The 12,988-nt window shown below is 41.4% G+C and overlaps 2 protein-coding genes across 2 annotated transcripts; both read right to left on the reverse strand.

Moving 5' to 3' along the window:
* Positions 1-430: 430 nt before the first annotated feature.
* On the reverse strand, positions 431-1,703 carry LOC308409384 (olfactory receptor 4B13-like; the record flags this gene model as incomplete). The annotated part of the gene is made up of 1 exon (XM_080902086.1): positions 431-1,703. The coding sequence occupies exon 1, from the start codon at positions 1,373-1,375 to the stop codon at positions 431-433; it is 945 nt and encodes a 314-aa protein (XP_080758212.1). The 5' UTR covers positions 1,376-1,703.
* Positions 1,704-9,114: 7,411 nt separating this feature from the next.
* Positions 9,115-10,240, reverse strand: LOC308409379 (olfactory receptor 6N1-like). Its single transcript, XM_080902081.1, has one exon. The coding sequence runs from the start codon at positions 10,174-10,176 to the stop codon at positions 9,232-9,234; it is 945 nt and encodes a 314-aa protein (XP_080758207.1). The 5' UTR covers positions 10,177-10,240; the 3' UTR covers positions 9,115-9,231.
* Positions 10,241-12,988: the final 2,748 nt, after the last annotated feature.

The raw sequence follows: 12,988 nt of genomic DNA on the forward strand, positions 1-12,988 counted from the left end.
ACAAGAAAGTCTTAATTTTGAAGTTCTTTTAAAATAAAATAAACCCAATATCCTGTTTCGTATTTTGGTGAGTTTAAATCCATATATGAGAGGATTCATAACTGGAGGGATGATGAGAAATTCAATAGTGATGAAGTTTTGGAGGCTTTGAGGTAAACGTGTAGAGCCAGATATCATGTACACTGGATCAAGAAAAAACAGGAAAGTAATCAAAGAGATCAGGTGGGGCACACAGGTCTGCGTAAACATTAACCTGTCCTCTCTGGACCTCGCACATGTTTTAATAAGATATATGTAAACTTTAGACAAGGCAAACATGACTAAATGTTTCTGAATCAAGTGCCTTCAGAAAGACTTGTATTTATATTGCTGCATCTGTTTTGAATATTTTTGAATTGTTTTAAATAAGGAAATCTAACCTTAATGGAAATCATTTCCCTTTCAAATAAATTAAACTCAAGATTCTGTTTCGTATTTTGCTGAGTTTAAATCCATACACGAGAGGATTCATAACTGGAGGGATGATGAGAAATTCAAGAGTGATGAAGTTTTGGAGGCTTTGGGGTAAATCTCTGGAGCCAAAGCGCAAGTACATCACATCAACAGCCATTACAATGGCATTTATGATCACAGAAGTCAGATGGGCCACACAGGTCTGCATAAACATTACTCTGTCCTCTCTGGACCTCACACATGTTTTAATAAGATATATGTAAGTCCAAATTATGAAAACATAATGAAAATTATAAATGACAATCATCACATATGCACTGATGTTATTTGAAAAAGTGTCAGCTTCAGGACAAGCAAGTTTAAAAATTAACCAGTTTAGACATAAGGCTCTCTGAATCTTTATACCACATAACTTGAGTCTTGCTGTAAGCAGGACATTAATGGAAAAAAGACAGAAAGGTGTCAGCCAGGAGAAACACACCAGCTGTGAAAGCCTCCTCTTAGTCATGAAAGAGTGGTAGTGCAGAGGTCGACATATAGCCAGATACCTGTCAAAGGCCATGACAGTTAAAATAGACAAATCACAGCAAGCAAATGAATACATGATAAAAGCTTGTAAAAGGCACCCTTCATAGGAGATTCTGTGAGAAGACGACAGTAAATCTGAAAGGAATTTTGGGTAGAAACCTGTGGTTCCATAAAGTGCATTAATGCAGAAGCTGCTCAGGAAAATGTACATAGGTTCATGGAGGCTTTCATCCAAGACAATGAGCAGCACAAGAGAAATATTGAAGAACAAAATCACACAGTAATACAGTAAAGTAACTGAGAAGAGGGGTACTGTGAAATTCATTATCTCATTAAATCCTGACAGAATGAAACTTCTTTCATTAGACTGATTATCCATGATCAGAGGGCACATCTACCTTTTTAAAATAACAACATAACAGAGCACTGAGCTGCTGCGTCTGTACCTGACTAATGTCTGCTGTCCCTCTTCACCTCCCATTAATTATAGAATAAAATAAAATACTATATACAGTACAATAAATAGAATAAAATATACAATAGGATAGAAATAGAATGCAAATGCTTTATACAACTGAGTAAAAATACAACTTTGTCAGAAAAAGAGTATTGCACTCAGTGTGTGTGGATGTGTGTGTTTGATCAGTTAAAGTCTTTGTTGTGGAGTCTGACAGCAGTGAGGAGGAAAGACCTGCGAAATCTCTCCGTCCCACACCGTGTGTGCCGCAGCCTGCCACTGAAGGAGCTGCTCAGTGCTGTCACAGTCTCCTGCATGGGGTGGGAGATGTTGTCCAGCAGGGATGAGTGTATGTTTCTGTTCTGTGTCCTGTTTGTTTCTATATGTGTCTTTCTGGCTGCTGTTACAAGCAAATTTCCCCTTGTGGGACAATTAAAGGATTATTCTATTCTATTCTAATGCTGTTTCTATCAAACTATTTTTCTCCTACAGTTACACAGAGGCCTGACAACAATATTATACATTCACATTATAATGCAGCCACCTAATGTTATCACATCATATCACAACTTCCAGACACTCTAAACCAAGGCACAATGCACATTTCAAATTCCTTTAAATTTAAATATGTTTATATTAGAGATGGCACGATACCACTTTTTTATGTCCGATACCGATACCGATATCATGAATTTGGATATCTGCCGATACCGATATGAATCCGATATAGTGTTTTTTAATCAACAAAACTGTTTTTTTTTTTAATATCTTGCTGCATTTTGTATAAGTTCATACTCAAGTTTAAAACAACAACTACACTAAAGCTATTCTGTTATACCTGTATGCAAAAAAAAAAAATTTCATAGTTCAGCAATACTGATCAATCTAATAAACTTAAACCTACACCATCCTCCCTTTTCTGGTATTTTAAAGAGTACTTAGCGTAAATATTAAGCAACCTAACTAATAGGGTTCCAACTCCCAGCAACAACAAAAATAAATAAATAAAAAATAGGGAACCACCCCTCACGCTCCACCTCATGATGCTTAATCAACGTAATCAACCTTAATTTGATGCAGTGTGAAAAAAAAGCACAGAAATCAATTATTTTTCAAGAAATATTAAATAGATTCAACATCTTTCTTCAACAAAATTGCAGACTGCACAGATGGTACCTTCCCAAAGGAAAAAGTACTATAGCTTACTAGGGTATATATATTAGACTTAATAGTCACTATATACAGTAATTGACTTCTATTCATTTTACATCAAATTAAAACTTTGGGTGTAAGATTCGGATAATTATTTATTAAAAGCTAGACATTTTAAATGAGAATAAGAAAGAAAAGTATGTCTTTGTGCCCCCTTTTCCCTGTTCATGACCTATCGGCCCCCCTGGCTAAACTTTGCTAGATCCACCCCTGCACAGTTACCAGCCGTCAGCTACGTAGAAAAAGATCCTCGAGTAGAAAGTAATAATAAATAAATTCTAACAACAGCTGATCAAGCTTAAACGTGCTGCTGTTGTTCAGCCGCTGGTTTCCTCTTTCTGGTGCAAAGTGGGCCAAAAACAAACCAGAGAGACGGACTCGCGACAGAAAAGCCGATCAGCTGATCATTAAGCAGTTTCATGATTGAAGTAGCAGCCAGAAGAGGCAGTCGCTCCATATATCGTTTGGTAAGCTTAACGCAGGAATGCTTTACAAACATTCAGAGATGGACTTACACACTTGCTTTACTTCTCTCGGGGATAACTTTGTCGGAGATGAAATGCCGGGTTGCTAGCGAAGCTCCACATGCTATCCAGACCACCGACAGGTCCCACATGCCACAGCCGCTCTATCACGTGATGCATACTGCTCCGACGTGCTAACGTTCTGAGGTGAGTTACGGCGTGTTGCAAGTTTTGTGAGGTGCTTTCGTGATATTTAATGGATCGGATTACATTTTTTATTTTTCTCCGATATCAGATCCAGTAATTTAGGTCAGTATCGGACTGATACCGATACGTAATATCGGATCGGTCCATCTCTAGTTTATATTGTCTCCTGTAAAATAGTCAGATGTCTATTCATATTAATGTACAGAATTCACCTGCTTGCTGCTACTACTGCACATTCACCCAGTGTATATACTATATATATATATATATATAAAACACCCAGCACGCCCCTGCGGGCGGTTTATCCTTCAAGCTCGGATCCTCTACCAGAGGCCTGGGAGCTTGAGGGTCCTGCGCAGTATCTTAGCTGTTCCCAGGACTGCGCTCTTCTGGACAGAGATCTCCGATGTTGTTCCCGGGATCTGCTGGAGCCACTCGCCTATCTTGGGAGTCACCGCACCTAGTGCTCCGATTACCACGGGGACCACCGTTACCTTCACCCTCCACATCCTCTCGAGCTCTTCTCTGAGCCCTTGGTATTTCTCCAGCTTCTCGTGTTCCTTCTTCCTGATATTGCTGTCATTCGGAACCGCTACATCGATCACTACGGCCGTCTTCTTCTGTTTGTCTACCACCACTATGTCCGGTTGGTTAGCCACCACCATTTTGTCCGTCTGTATCTGGAAGTCCCACAGGATCTTAGCTCGGTCATTCTCCACCACCCTTGGGGGCATCTCCCATTTTGACCTCGGGACTTCCAGGTTATACTCGGCACAGATGTTCCTGTACACTATGCCGGCCACTTGGTTATGGCGTTCCATGTATGCCTTGCCTGCTAGCATCTTGCACCCTGCTGTTATGTGCTGGATTGTCTCTGGGGCATCTTTACACAGCCTGCACCTGGGGTCTTGCCTGGTGTGATAGACCCCAGCCTCTATGGATCTTGTGCTCAGAGCTTGTTCTTGTGCTGCCATGATTAGTGCCTCTGTGCTGTCTTTCAGTCCAGCTTTGTCCAGCCACTGGTAGGATTTCTGGATATCAGCCACCTCCTCTATCTGCCGGTGGTACATACCGTGCAGGGCTCTGTCCTTCCATGATGGTTCCTCGTCTCCCTCCTCTTTCTTGGGTTTCTGCTGCCTGAGGTATTCACTGAGCACTCGGTCAGTTGGGGCCATCTTCCCAATGTATTCTTGGATGTTCGTTGTCTCATCCTGGACTGTGGTGCTGACACTCACCAGTCCCCGGCCCCCTTCCTTCCGCTTAGCGTACAGCCTCAGGGTGCTGGACTTGGGGTGAAACCCTCCATGCATGGTAAGGAGCTTTCTTGTCTTTATGTCAGTGGCTTCTATCTCCTCCTTTGGCCAGCCTATTACCCCAGCAGGGTACCTGATCACGGGCAGGGCGTACGTGTTGATGGCCCGGATCTTGTTCTTACCATTCAGCTGACTCCTCAGGACTTGCCTGACCCTCTGCAGGTACTTGGTGGTTGCAGCTTTTCTAGCGGCCTCTTCATGGTTCCCATTCGCCTGCGGGATCCCCAAGTACTTGTAACTGTCCTCTATGTCTGCAATGTTGCCTTCTGGTAGTTCAATCCCCTCAGTTCTGACTACCTTCCCTCTCTTTGTTACCATCCGACTACACTTCTCCAGTCCGAACGACATTCCAATGTCATTGCTGTATAGCCTGGTAGTGTGGATCAGTGAATCGATGTCTCGTTCACTCTTGGCATACAGCTTGATGTCATCCATGTACAGGAGGTGGCTGACAACTGCTCCGTTCCGTAGTCGGTATCCGTAGCCAGTCTTGTTAATGATCTCACTGAGGGGGTTCAGGCCTATGCAGAACAGCAGTGGGGACAGAGCATCTCCTTGGTAGATCCCGCACTTGATGGTGACTTGTGCTATGGGCTTGGAGTTGGCCTCTAGTGTTGTACGCCACATCCCCATTGAGTTCCTGATGAAGGCTCTTAGGGTCCCATTGATCTTGTACAATTCTAGGCATTCCAGTATCCAGCTGTGGGGCATTGAGTCATAGGCCTTCTTGTAATCAATCCAGGCAGTGCACAGGTTGGTCAGTCTGGTCTTGCAGTCTCGGCTGATTGTTCTGTCTACCAGTAGCTGGTGTTTTGCGCCTCTGGTATTCTTGCCAATTCCTTTCTGTGTCCCGTTCATGTATTGACCCATGTGCCTGTTCATCTTAGCCGATATGATGCCTGACAGGAGCTTCCATGTAGTACTGAGGCAGGTTATTGGTCGGTAGTTGGAGGGGACCGGTCCCTTCTTGGGGTCCTTGGGGATCAGGACCGTCCGACCTTCGGTTAGCCATTCCGGGTGTCTCTCGTTAACTAGCAGCTGGTTCATTTGTGCTGCCAGACGCTCGTGGAGTGCAGTTAGCTTCTTCAGCCAGTAGGCGTGAACCATGTCGGGCCCTGGTGCTGTCCAACTCTTCATACTGGAGACCCTTTCTTGGATATCCGCCACTGTGATGGTTACTGGACCCTGTTCAGGGAGGTCGCTGTGGTCTGCCCTCAGATCCTCTAGCCACTGAGCATTGCCGTTATGGGTTGCATCCTTCTCCCATATGCTCTTCCAGTATTGCTCCGTCTCCAGCCTTGGTGGTGCTGTTCTCTTATTGTTCCCTTGCCACTGAGAGTACACCTTTGCTGGTTCTGTGGAGAACAGCTGGTTTATTCTCCTGCCTTCTATCTCTCTGGTGTACCTCCTCAAGCGGCTGGCCAAGGCTGTGAGTCTTTGCTTGGCAGTTTCCAAGGCCTCAGGTATGGACAGCTTGCTGTATTTCTTAGGCACCTTATTCGTCGCACCTTTCTGCAACTCCGTTAGTTGGCTAACCTCTCTCCGTGCTACTTTGATCTTGCCCTCTAGCCTCCTTCTCCATGGAGGGTACTGCCCCTTGTGGCTGTTCAACTTGTAGCCAAGCATCTCACTGATCACTGCTGCCGTATTGTAGATCAGCTTGTTAGTGTCGGTAATCGTGGTTGTAGGTATTGCCCGTAGTGCTGCATTAACATCATCTAGCAGACCTTCTGAGGGTACTTCACGTAATCTTGGTAACCGGCTACGGGGGATCCAGGTTTCAAGCTTGGCCATGATCCTATTTTTCAGGTCAGTTCCTCTCGCACTCAACGATCCTTCTCCTATCACACTTGGGGCTATGTACCCAATCTCGGGTGGGGGTGATGATATCTCCCCCATGACCTGGCGTCCTGACTCCTCCTTGCCGTAGCATTTGTGTTGTACCTCGTCAATCTCTAGCTGTGAGAGCAGTCCCTTCTTTCGAATGTTGGAACACTGAGCTACTAGTTGTTTCGCCGTCATTGTGGATGTTGGGTATCGAAGAATCCATAGGTCCCTCATCCTATTCATGTAGCCCCTTCCGCCGGGGTTACTTGCGTAGTAGCATTCCAACAACGCCCTGTTTTCGTCCCTTGCCCACCGATGCCTTCTTGTTCCAGTAGCCCACTTTTCGTCAGGGTGCCCTGGTTCCTCAACACCTGACGCGGACCTTGTTGATCCGGGCGACGTCCGAGCCGGCATGCCTTCATATTTATCTGTCTCGCTCATGTCTGCGGTAGGCTTGCTTAGCATAGGGGGTCTAGCCTTAGGACCCTTACTGGATACAGACGCCCCAGGCAGGAATCGAACTTGCGATCCTCTGTTCCAAAGGCGTGTAGTCTAACCACTACGCTATCCAGCTGCTATATATATATATATATATATATATATATATATATATATAATGTTCTTCCTCTACACCCCCCTCATTCATTTATTCAATTGGTATAGTCAGTCCGTCTTCTCATGTTCTGTTCATCCTGGCTTCACAACAAACATCATCCACATCCTTCACCAGCCTGCGAGTCCTGAGTTTGAGTCCTCTCTTCCTTCCACACATCACATTGTGTCACATATATAGAGACTGTTTATACATAGGGCCCAGAATTCTGTGCTAACATGAACCTTGTACAATGTGTGGTGCCAACTCATAAACAAAAACACACTTGCTGTGTATATAGTACTGTCAGGCCTTTATTTTTTAACAGCAGCTCTGTGGAAAGAAGGTAGTTTTAAAGCAGCATGAATCTATAACCTACTAAGCAATCACTTCTTTCTTCCCCTGTCTTTGAATTAATTTGCAAACTGTGAAACTGATATTCTCTTAAATATAGACATCATCATGTCAGTTATATTTTCTGAATTAGCCTTGTGATATAAGTGTACAATGAGCGAGACTACAGAGGCACCCGAAAAACTGGCTAAACTTTGAGCCACAGTAAACACGTCACTCTTGAGACTCAAACATTTTATGCTTGAAAAAAGGATATAAATATGAGTCTGTTACTTGAGAAACAAAAACCTATTTACTGTAAATGACAATAAATTGAACAATTTACATCTCAATGGAACATGTTAGAGATATGGCATTATGACACCTTAAGTTCAAACGATAAGATGACCTGGATTAAACCTAAAACCAGAAGTGGAAATGCATTTTAGTTTACATCTGAAAAAATGTAAAAAACAAGAAACAATAATAATAAATTTTTAAAAGGTAAAATATGTGTTAGTTGTCTTTAGATCTTTGATAGTCTAAAGGTCAAATTTAAGTAAACAATAATGTTTTTACTGAGACTTGGTTGCCTTAGTGCATTTATAGTTAATGTTATGAGGCCTTCATTTGCTGTCATGTACAAGAGAATAATGTACATTTTTGAAATTTTATTTTGCTCTATTTTTATTTGGTGAACAAGAAACTCTTAATTTTGAAGTTCTTTTATCCAAATCCAAATTCTAAAAAGCCAATGACACAGATAAACAATAAGTGTTACATTTGCACTGATGTTTTTTCTAAAGGTGTCAACATCAGGACAAGCAAGTTTAATTATTAACCAGTTTAGATACAAGACTCTCTGAATGTTTATATCACACAACTTGAGTCTTGATGTTAGCAGGACATTGATGGAGAAAAGGCAGAAAGGTGTTAGCCAGGAGAAACACACCAGCTGAGAGAGCCTCCTTCCTAGTTAAGGCGAGGAAGGAGTAGAAGAGAAGGGAGTTACTGTTGAAATACTATTATTGCATTGGTTTTTGTTGGGGTTTTTTTATGCTATGGGATTGAAAAACTTCAAAAAAACAACAGCACAATTTTATGCTTGATATGCTAAACAAAACTTTAATTTTTAAAGTAGTAAATACTACAGTATGTCAAGCAATGGGGATATTTGATCAGATTTTAAAAATTCAGAATTATGGTGTCATTAATTAATGTACAGAGAGAAATTTACATATAAATTTAAAAACAAAAAAAAAAGCCAAATAAAAGTAGGTAACAGTTCAATTACTATTACTATTTTTCCAAAATAATAATAATAAAAAACCCCATATAAATACATAAATACTACTGAAAAAATACAACCTAATAACACTGATCCTTATATTTATACATGTAATGTGTTTATTGAAAAAAAGAAACATTAAGCATTGTTAACTGACCTTTGTGATAAACTGAGATGTAACACACAGGGATGCCTGCACTAACCAGCCCTTTACAACAGAATATTTCATACAATATTTTGTTTACTTTAAACCTAAAACACTTTGAAATAAACCTGTTTAATCAACTTGCACATATATCAGCTAATATACCTTGAACATCAAGACACAGCAAGGCAAAGAAATGAAATATCAATTTGTGATGATTTCTGAATGGTATATAGATGAATTTTACAACAGTACTTAAAAACTCATGCAGAATCCTTTTTCCTTAGACAAGGCAAACATGACTAAATGTTTCTGAATCAAGTGCCTTCAGAAAGACTTGTATTTATATTGCTGCATCTGTTTTGAATATTTTTGAATTATTTTAAATAAGGAAATCTAACCTTAATGTAAATCATTTCCCTTTCAAATAAATTAAACTCAAGATTCTGTTTCGTATTTTGGTGAGTTTAAATCCATACATGAGAGGATTCATAACTGGAGGGATGATGAGAAATTCAAGAGCGATGAAGTTTTTGAGGCTTTGGGATAAATCTCTGGAGCCAAAGCGCAAGTACATCGCATCAAAAGCCAGTACAGTGGCATTTATGATCACAGAAGTCAGATGGGGCACACAGGTCTGCGTAAACTTTACTCTGTCCTCTCTGGACCTCACACATGTTTTAATAATATATATGTAAGTGCAAATTATGAAAAGCCAATGAAAATGATAAATGACAATTATCACATATGCACTGATGTTATTTGAAAAAGTGTCAGCTTCAGGACAAGCAAGTTGAACAATTAACCAGTTTAGACACAAGGCTCTCTGAATCTTTATACCACATAACTTGAGTCTTGCTGTAAGCAGGACGTGGATGGCAAAAACACAGAAAGGTGTCAGCCAGGAGAAACACACCAGCTGTGAAAGCCTCCTCTTAGTCATGAAAGAGTGGTAGTGCAGAGGTCGACATATAGCCATATACCTGTCAAAGGCCATGACAGTTAAAATAGACAAATCACAACAAGCAAATGAATACATGACAAAACCTTGTAAAAGGCACCCTTCATAGGAGATTCTGTGAGAAGATGACAGTAAATCTGAAAGGAATTTTGGGTAGAAACCTGTGGTCCCATAAAGTGCATTAATGCAAAGGCTACTCACGAAAATGTACATAGGTTCATGGAGGCTTTCATCGAAGACAATGAGCAGCACAAGAGAAATATTGAAGAACAAAATCCCACAGTAATACAGTAAAGTAACTGAGAAGAGGGGTACTGTGAAATTCATTATCTCATTAAATCCTGACAGAATGAAACTTCTTTCATTAGACTGATTATCCATGATCAGAGGGCACATCTACCTTTTTAAAATAACAACATAACAGAGCACTGAGCTGCTGCGTCTGTACCTGACTAATGTCTGCTGTCCCTCTTCACCTCCCATTAATTATAGAATAAAATAAAATACTATATACAGTACAATAAATAGAATAAAATATACATTAGGATAGAAATAGAATGCAAATGCTTTATACAACTGAGTAAAAATACAACTTTGTCAGAAAAAGAGTATTGCACTCAGAGTGTGTGGATGTGTGTGTTTGATCAGTTAAAGTCTTTGTTGTGGAGTCTGACAGCAGTGAGGAGGAAAGACCTGCGAAATCTCTCCGTCCCACACCGTGTGTGCCGCAGCCTGCCACTGAAGGAGCTGCTCAGTGCTGTCACAGTCTCCTGCATGGGGTGGGAGATGTTGTCCAGCAGGGATAAGTGTATGTTTGTGTTCTGTGTCCTGTTTGTTTCTATATGTGTCTTTCTGGCTGCTGTTACAAGCAAATTTCCCCTTGTGGGACAATTAAAGGATTATTCTATTCTATTCTAATCAAGTTCAAGTTCAAGTTCAAGTTCAACTTTATTGTCACTTCAACCATATACAGTTTAAAAATACACAGTGAGGCGAAACAACGTTCCTCCAGAAACCAAGGTGCTACAAGACAAGTTAGTGCAAAAAAAAAAATAATATATAATATATCTAGTAATAATATTGTGCAAAAGAGCATTTACAGGTTGGTGTGTGCGATGGTTTGGTGGTGTAGGTCAGTGTGTTTGCGCTTTGTGTTGGTTAGTCAGTCCAGACTCAATGTTTTGAGGTATTTGAGTTAAGCTGAGTGATAATGTTAGTGTATGTGTGTGTGTGCGTGTTTATCAGTCAGTCCCTTTTTGCTGAGGAGACGGATGGCTTGTGGAAAAAAGCTGTTGCACAGTCTGGATGTGCGTGCCCGAATGCTTCGGTACCTTTTTCCAGATGGCAGGAGTGTAAAGAGTGTGTGAGAGGGGTGTGTCCGATCAGCCACAATGCTGGTGGCTTTGCGAATGCAGCGTGTGGTGTAGATGTCCTCAATAGAGGGTAGAGAGACCCCGATGATCTTCTCTGCTGTTCCCACTATCCGCTGTAGGGTCTTGCGGTCTGATATGGCACAGCTCCCAAACCAGACAGTGATGCAGCCGTTCAGGATGCTCTCAATAGTTCCTCTATAGAAGGTGGTCAGGATCGGTGGTGGAAGCCGGGCCTTTCTCAGTCTTCTCAGAAAGAAGAGACGCTGTTGGGCTTTCTTGTGCAGGGAGCTGGTGTTGAGGGACCAGCCGAGGTCCTTCTCCAGGTGTACACCCAGGAATTTGGTGCTGTCAACGATCTCCACAGAGGAGCCGTTGATGCTCAGCGGTGAGTGGTCGCCTCGTGTCCTCCTAAAGTCAACAACCATCTCTTTTGTCTTGTCAACATTCAGAGACAGGTTGTTGTCCTTACACCAGTCCGTTAGTCTCTGCACTTCCTCTCTGTACGCTGACTCGTCGTTCTTGCTAATGAGACCCACCACGGTCGTGTCATCAGCGAATTTAATGATGTGATTTGAACTGTGTGTTGCTACACAGTCATGAGTCAGCAGTGTGAACAGCAGAGGACTGAGCACACAGCCTTGTGGGGCCCCAGTGCTCAGTGTGGTGGTGCTGGAGGTGCAGTTCCCGATCCGTACTGACTGAGGCCTTCCGGTCAGAAAGTCCAGGATCCAGTTGCAGAGGGAGGTGTTCAGGCCTAACAGGCTCAGCAGTGCTGTTTCTATCAAACTATTTTTCTCCTACAGTTACACAGAGGCCTGACAACAATATTATACATTCACATTATAATGCAGCAACCTAATGTCATCACATCATATCACAACTCCACACTGTGTATTTAAGCCCTCAGTTCCCAGTCTTGTCATTCCGTCCATTCCTCATGTGTGTTTTCAGTTCAGTCCATCCAGTCAGCCAGCCAACCATTAATTTATTAATTCACTCACTCCCTCACTCATTCATTCATTTATTCAATTGGTATAGTCAGTCCGTCTTCTCATGTTCTGTTCATCCTGGCTTCACAACAAACATCATCCACATCCTTCACCAGCCTGCGAGTCCTGTGTTTGAGTCCTCTCTTCCTTCCACGCATCACATTGTGTCACATATATAGAGACTTTTTATACATAGGGCCCAGAATTCTGTGCTAACATGAACCTTGTACAATGTGTGGTGCCAACTCATAAACAAAAACACACTTGCTGTGTATATAGTACTATCAGGCCTTTATTTTTTAACAGCAGCTCTGTGGAAAGAAGGTAGTTTTAAAGCAGCATGAATCTATAACCTACTAAGCAATCACTTCTTTCTTCCCCTGTCTTTGAATTAATTTGCAAACTGTGAAACTGATATTCTCTTAAATATAGACATCATGTCAGTTATATTTTCTGAATTAGCCTTGTGATATAAGTGTACAATGAGCAAGACTACAGAGGCACCCGAAAAACTGGCTAAACTTTGAGCCACAGTAAACACGTCACTCATGAGACTCAAACATTTTATGCTTGAAAAAAGGATATAAATATGAGTCTGTTATTTGAGAAACATAAACCTATTTACTGTAAATGACAATAAATTGAACAATTTACATCTTAATGGAACGTGTTAGAGATATGGCATTATGACACCTCAAGTTCAAACGATAAGATGACCTGGATTAAAGCTAAAACCAGAAGTGGAAATGCATTTTAGTTTACATCTGAAAAAATGTAAAAAACAAAAAACAATATTAATAAATTTTTAAAAGGTAAAATATGTGTTAGTTGTCTTTAGATCTTTGA

Source organism: Rhamphochromis sp. 'chilingali' (genome assembly GCF_963969265.1).
Source record: "Rhamphochromis sp. 'chilingali' genome assembly, chromosome: 14".
NCBI lineage: Eukaryota > Metazoa > Chordata > Actinopteri > Cichliformes > Cichlidae > Rhamphochromis > Rhamphochromis sp. 'chilingali'.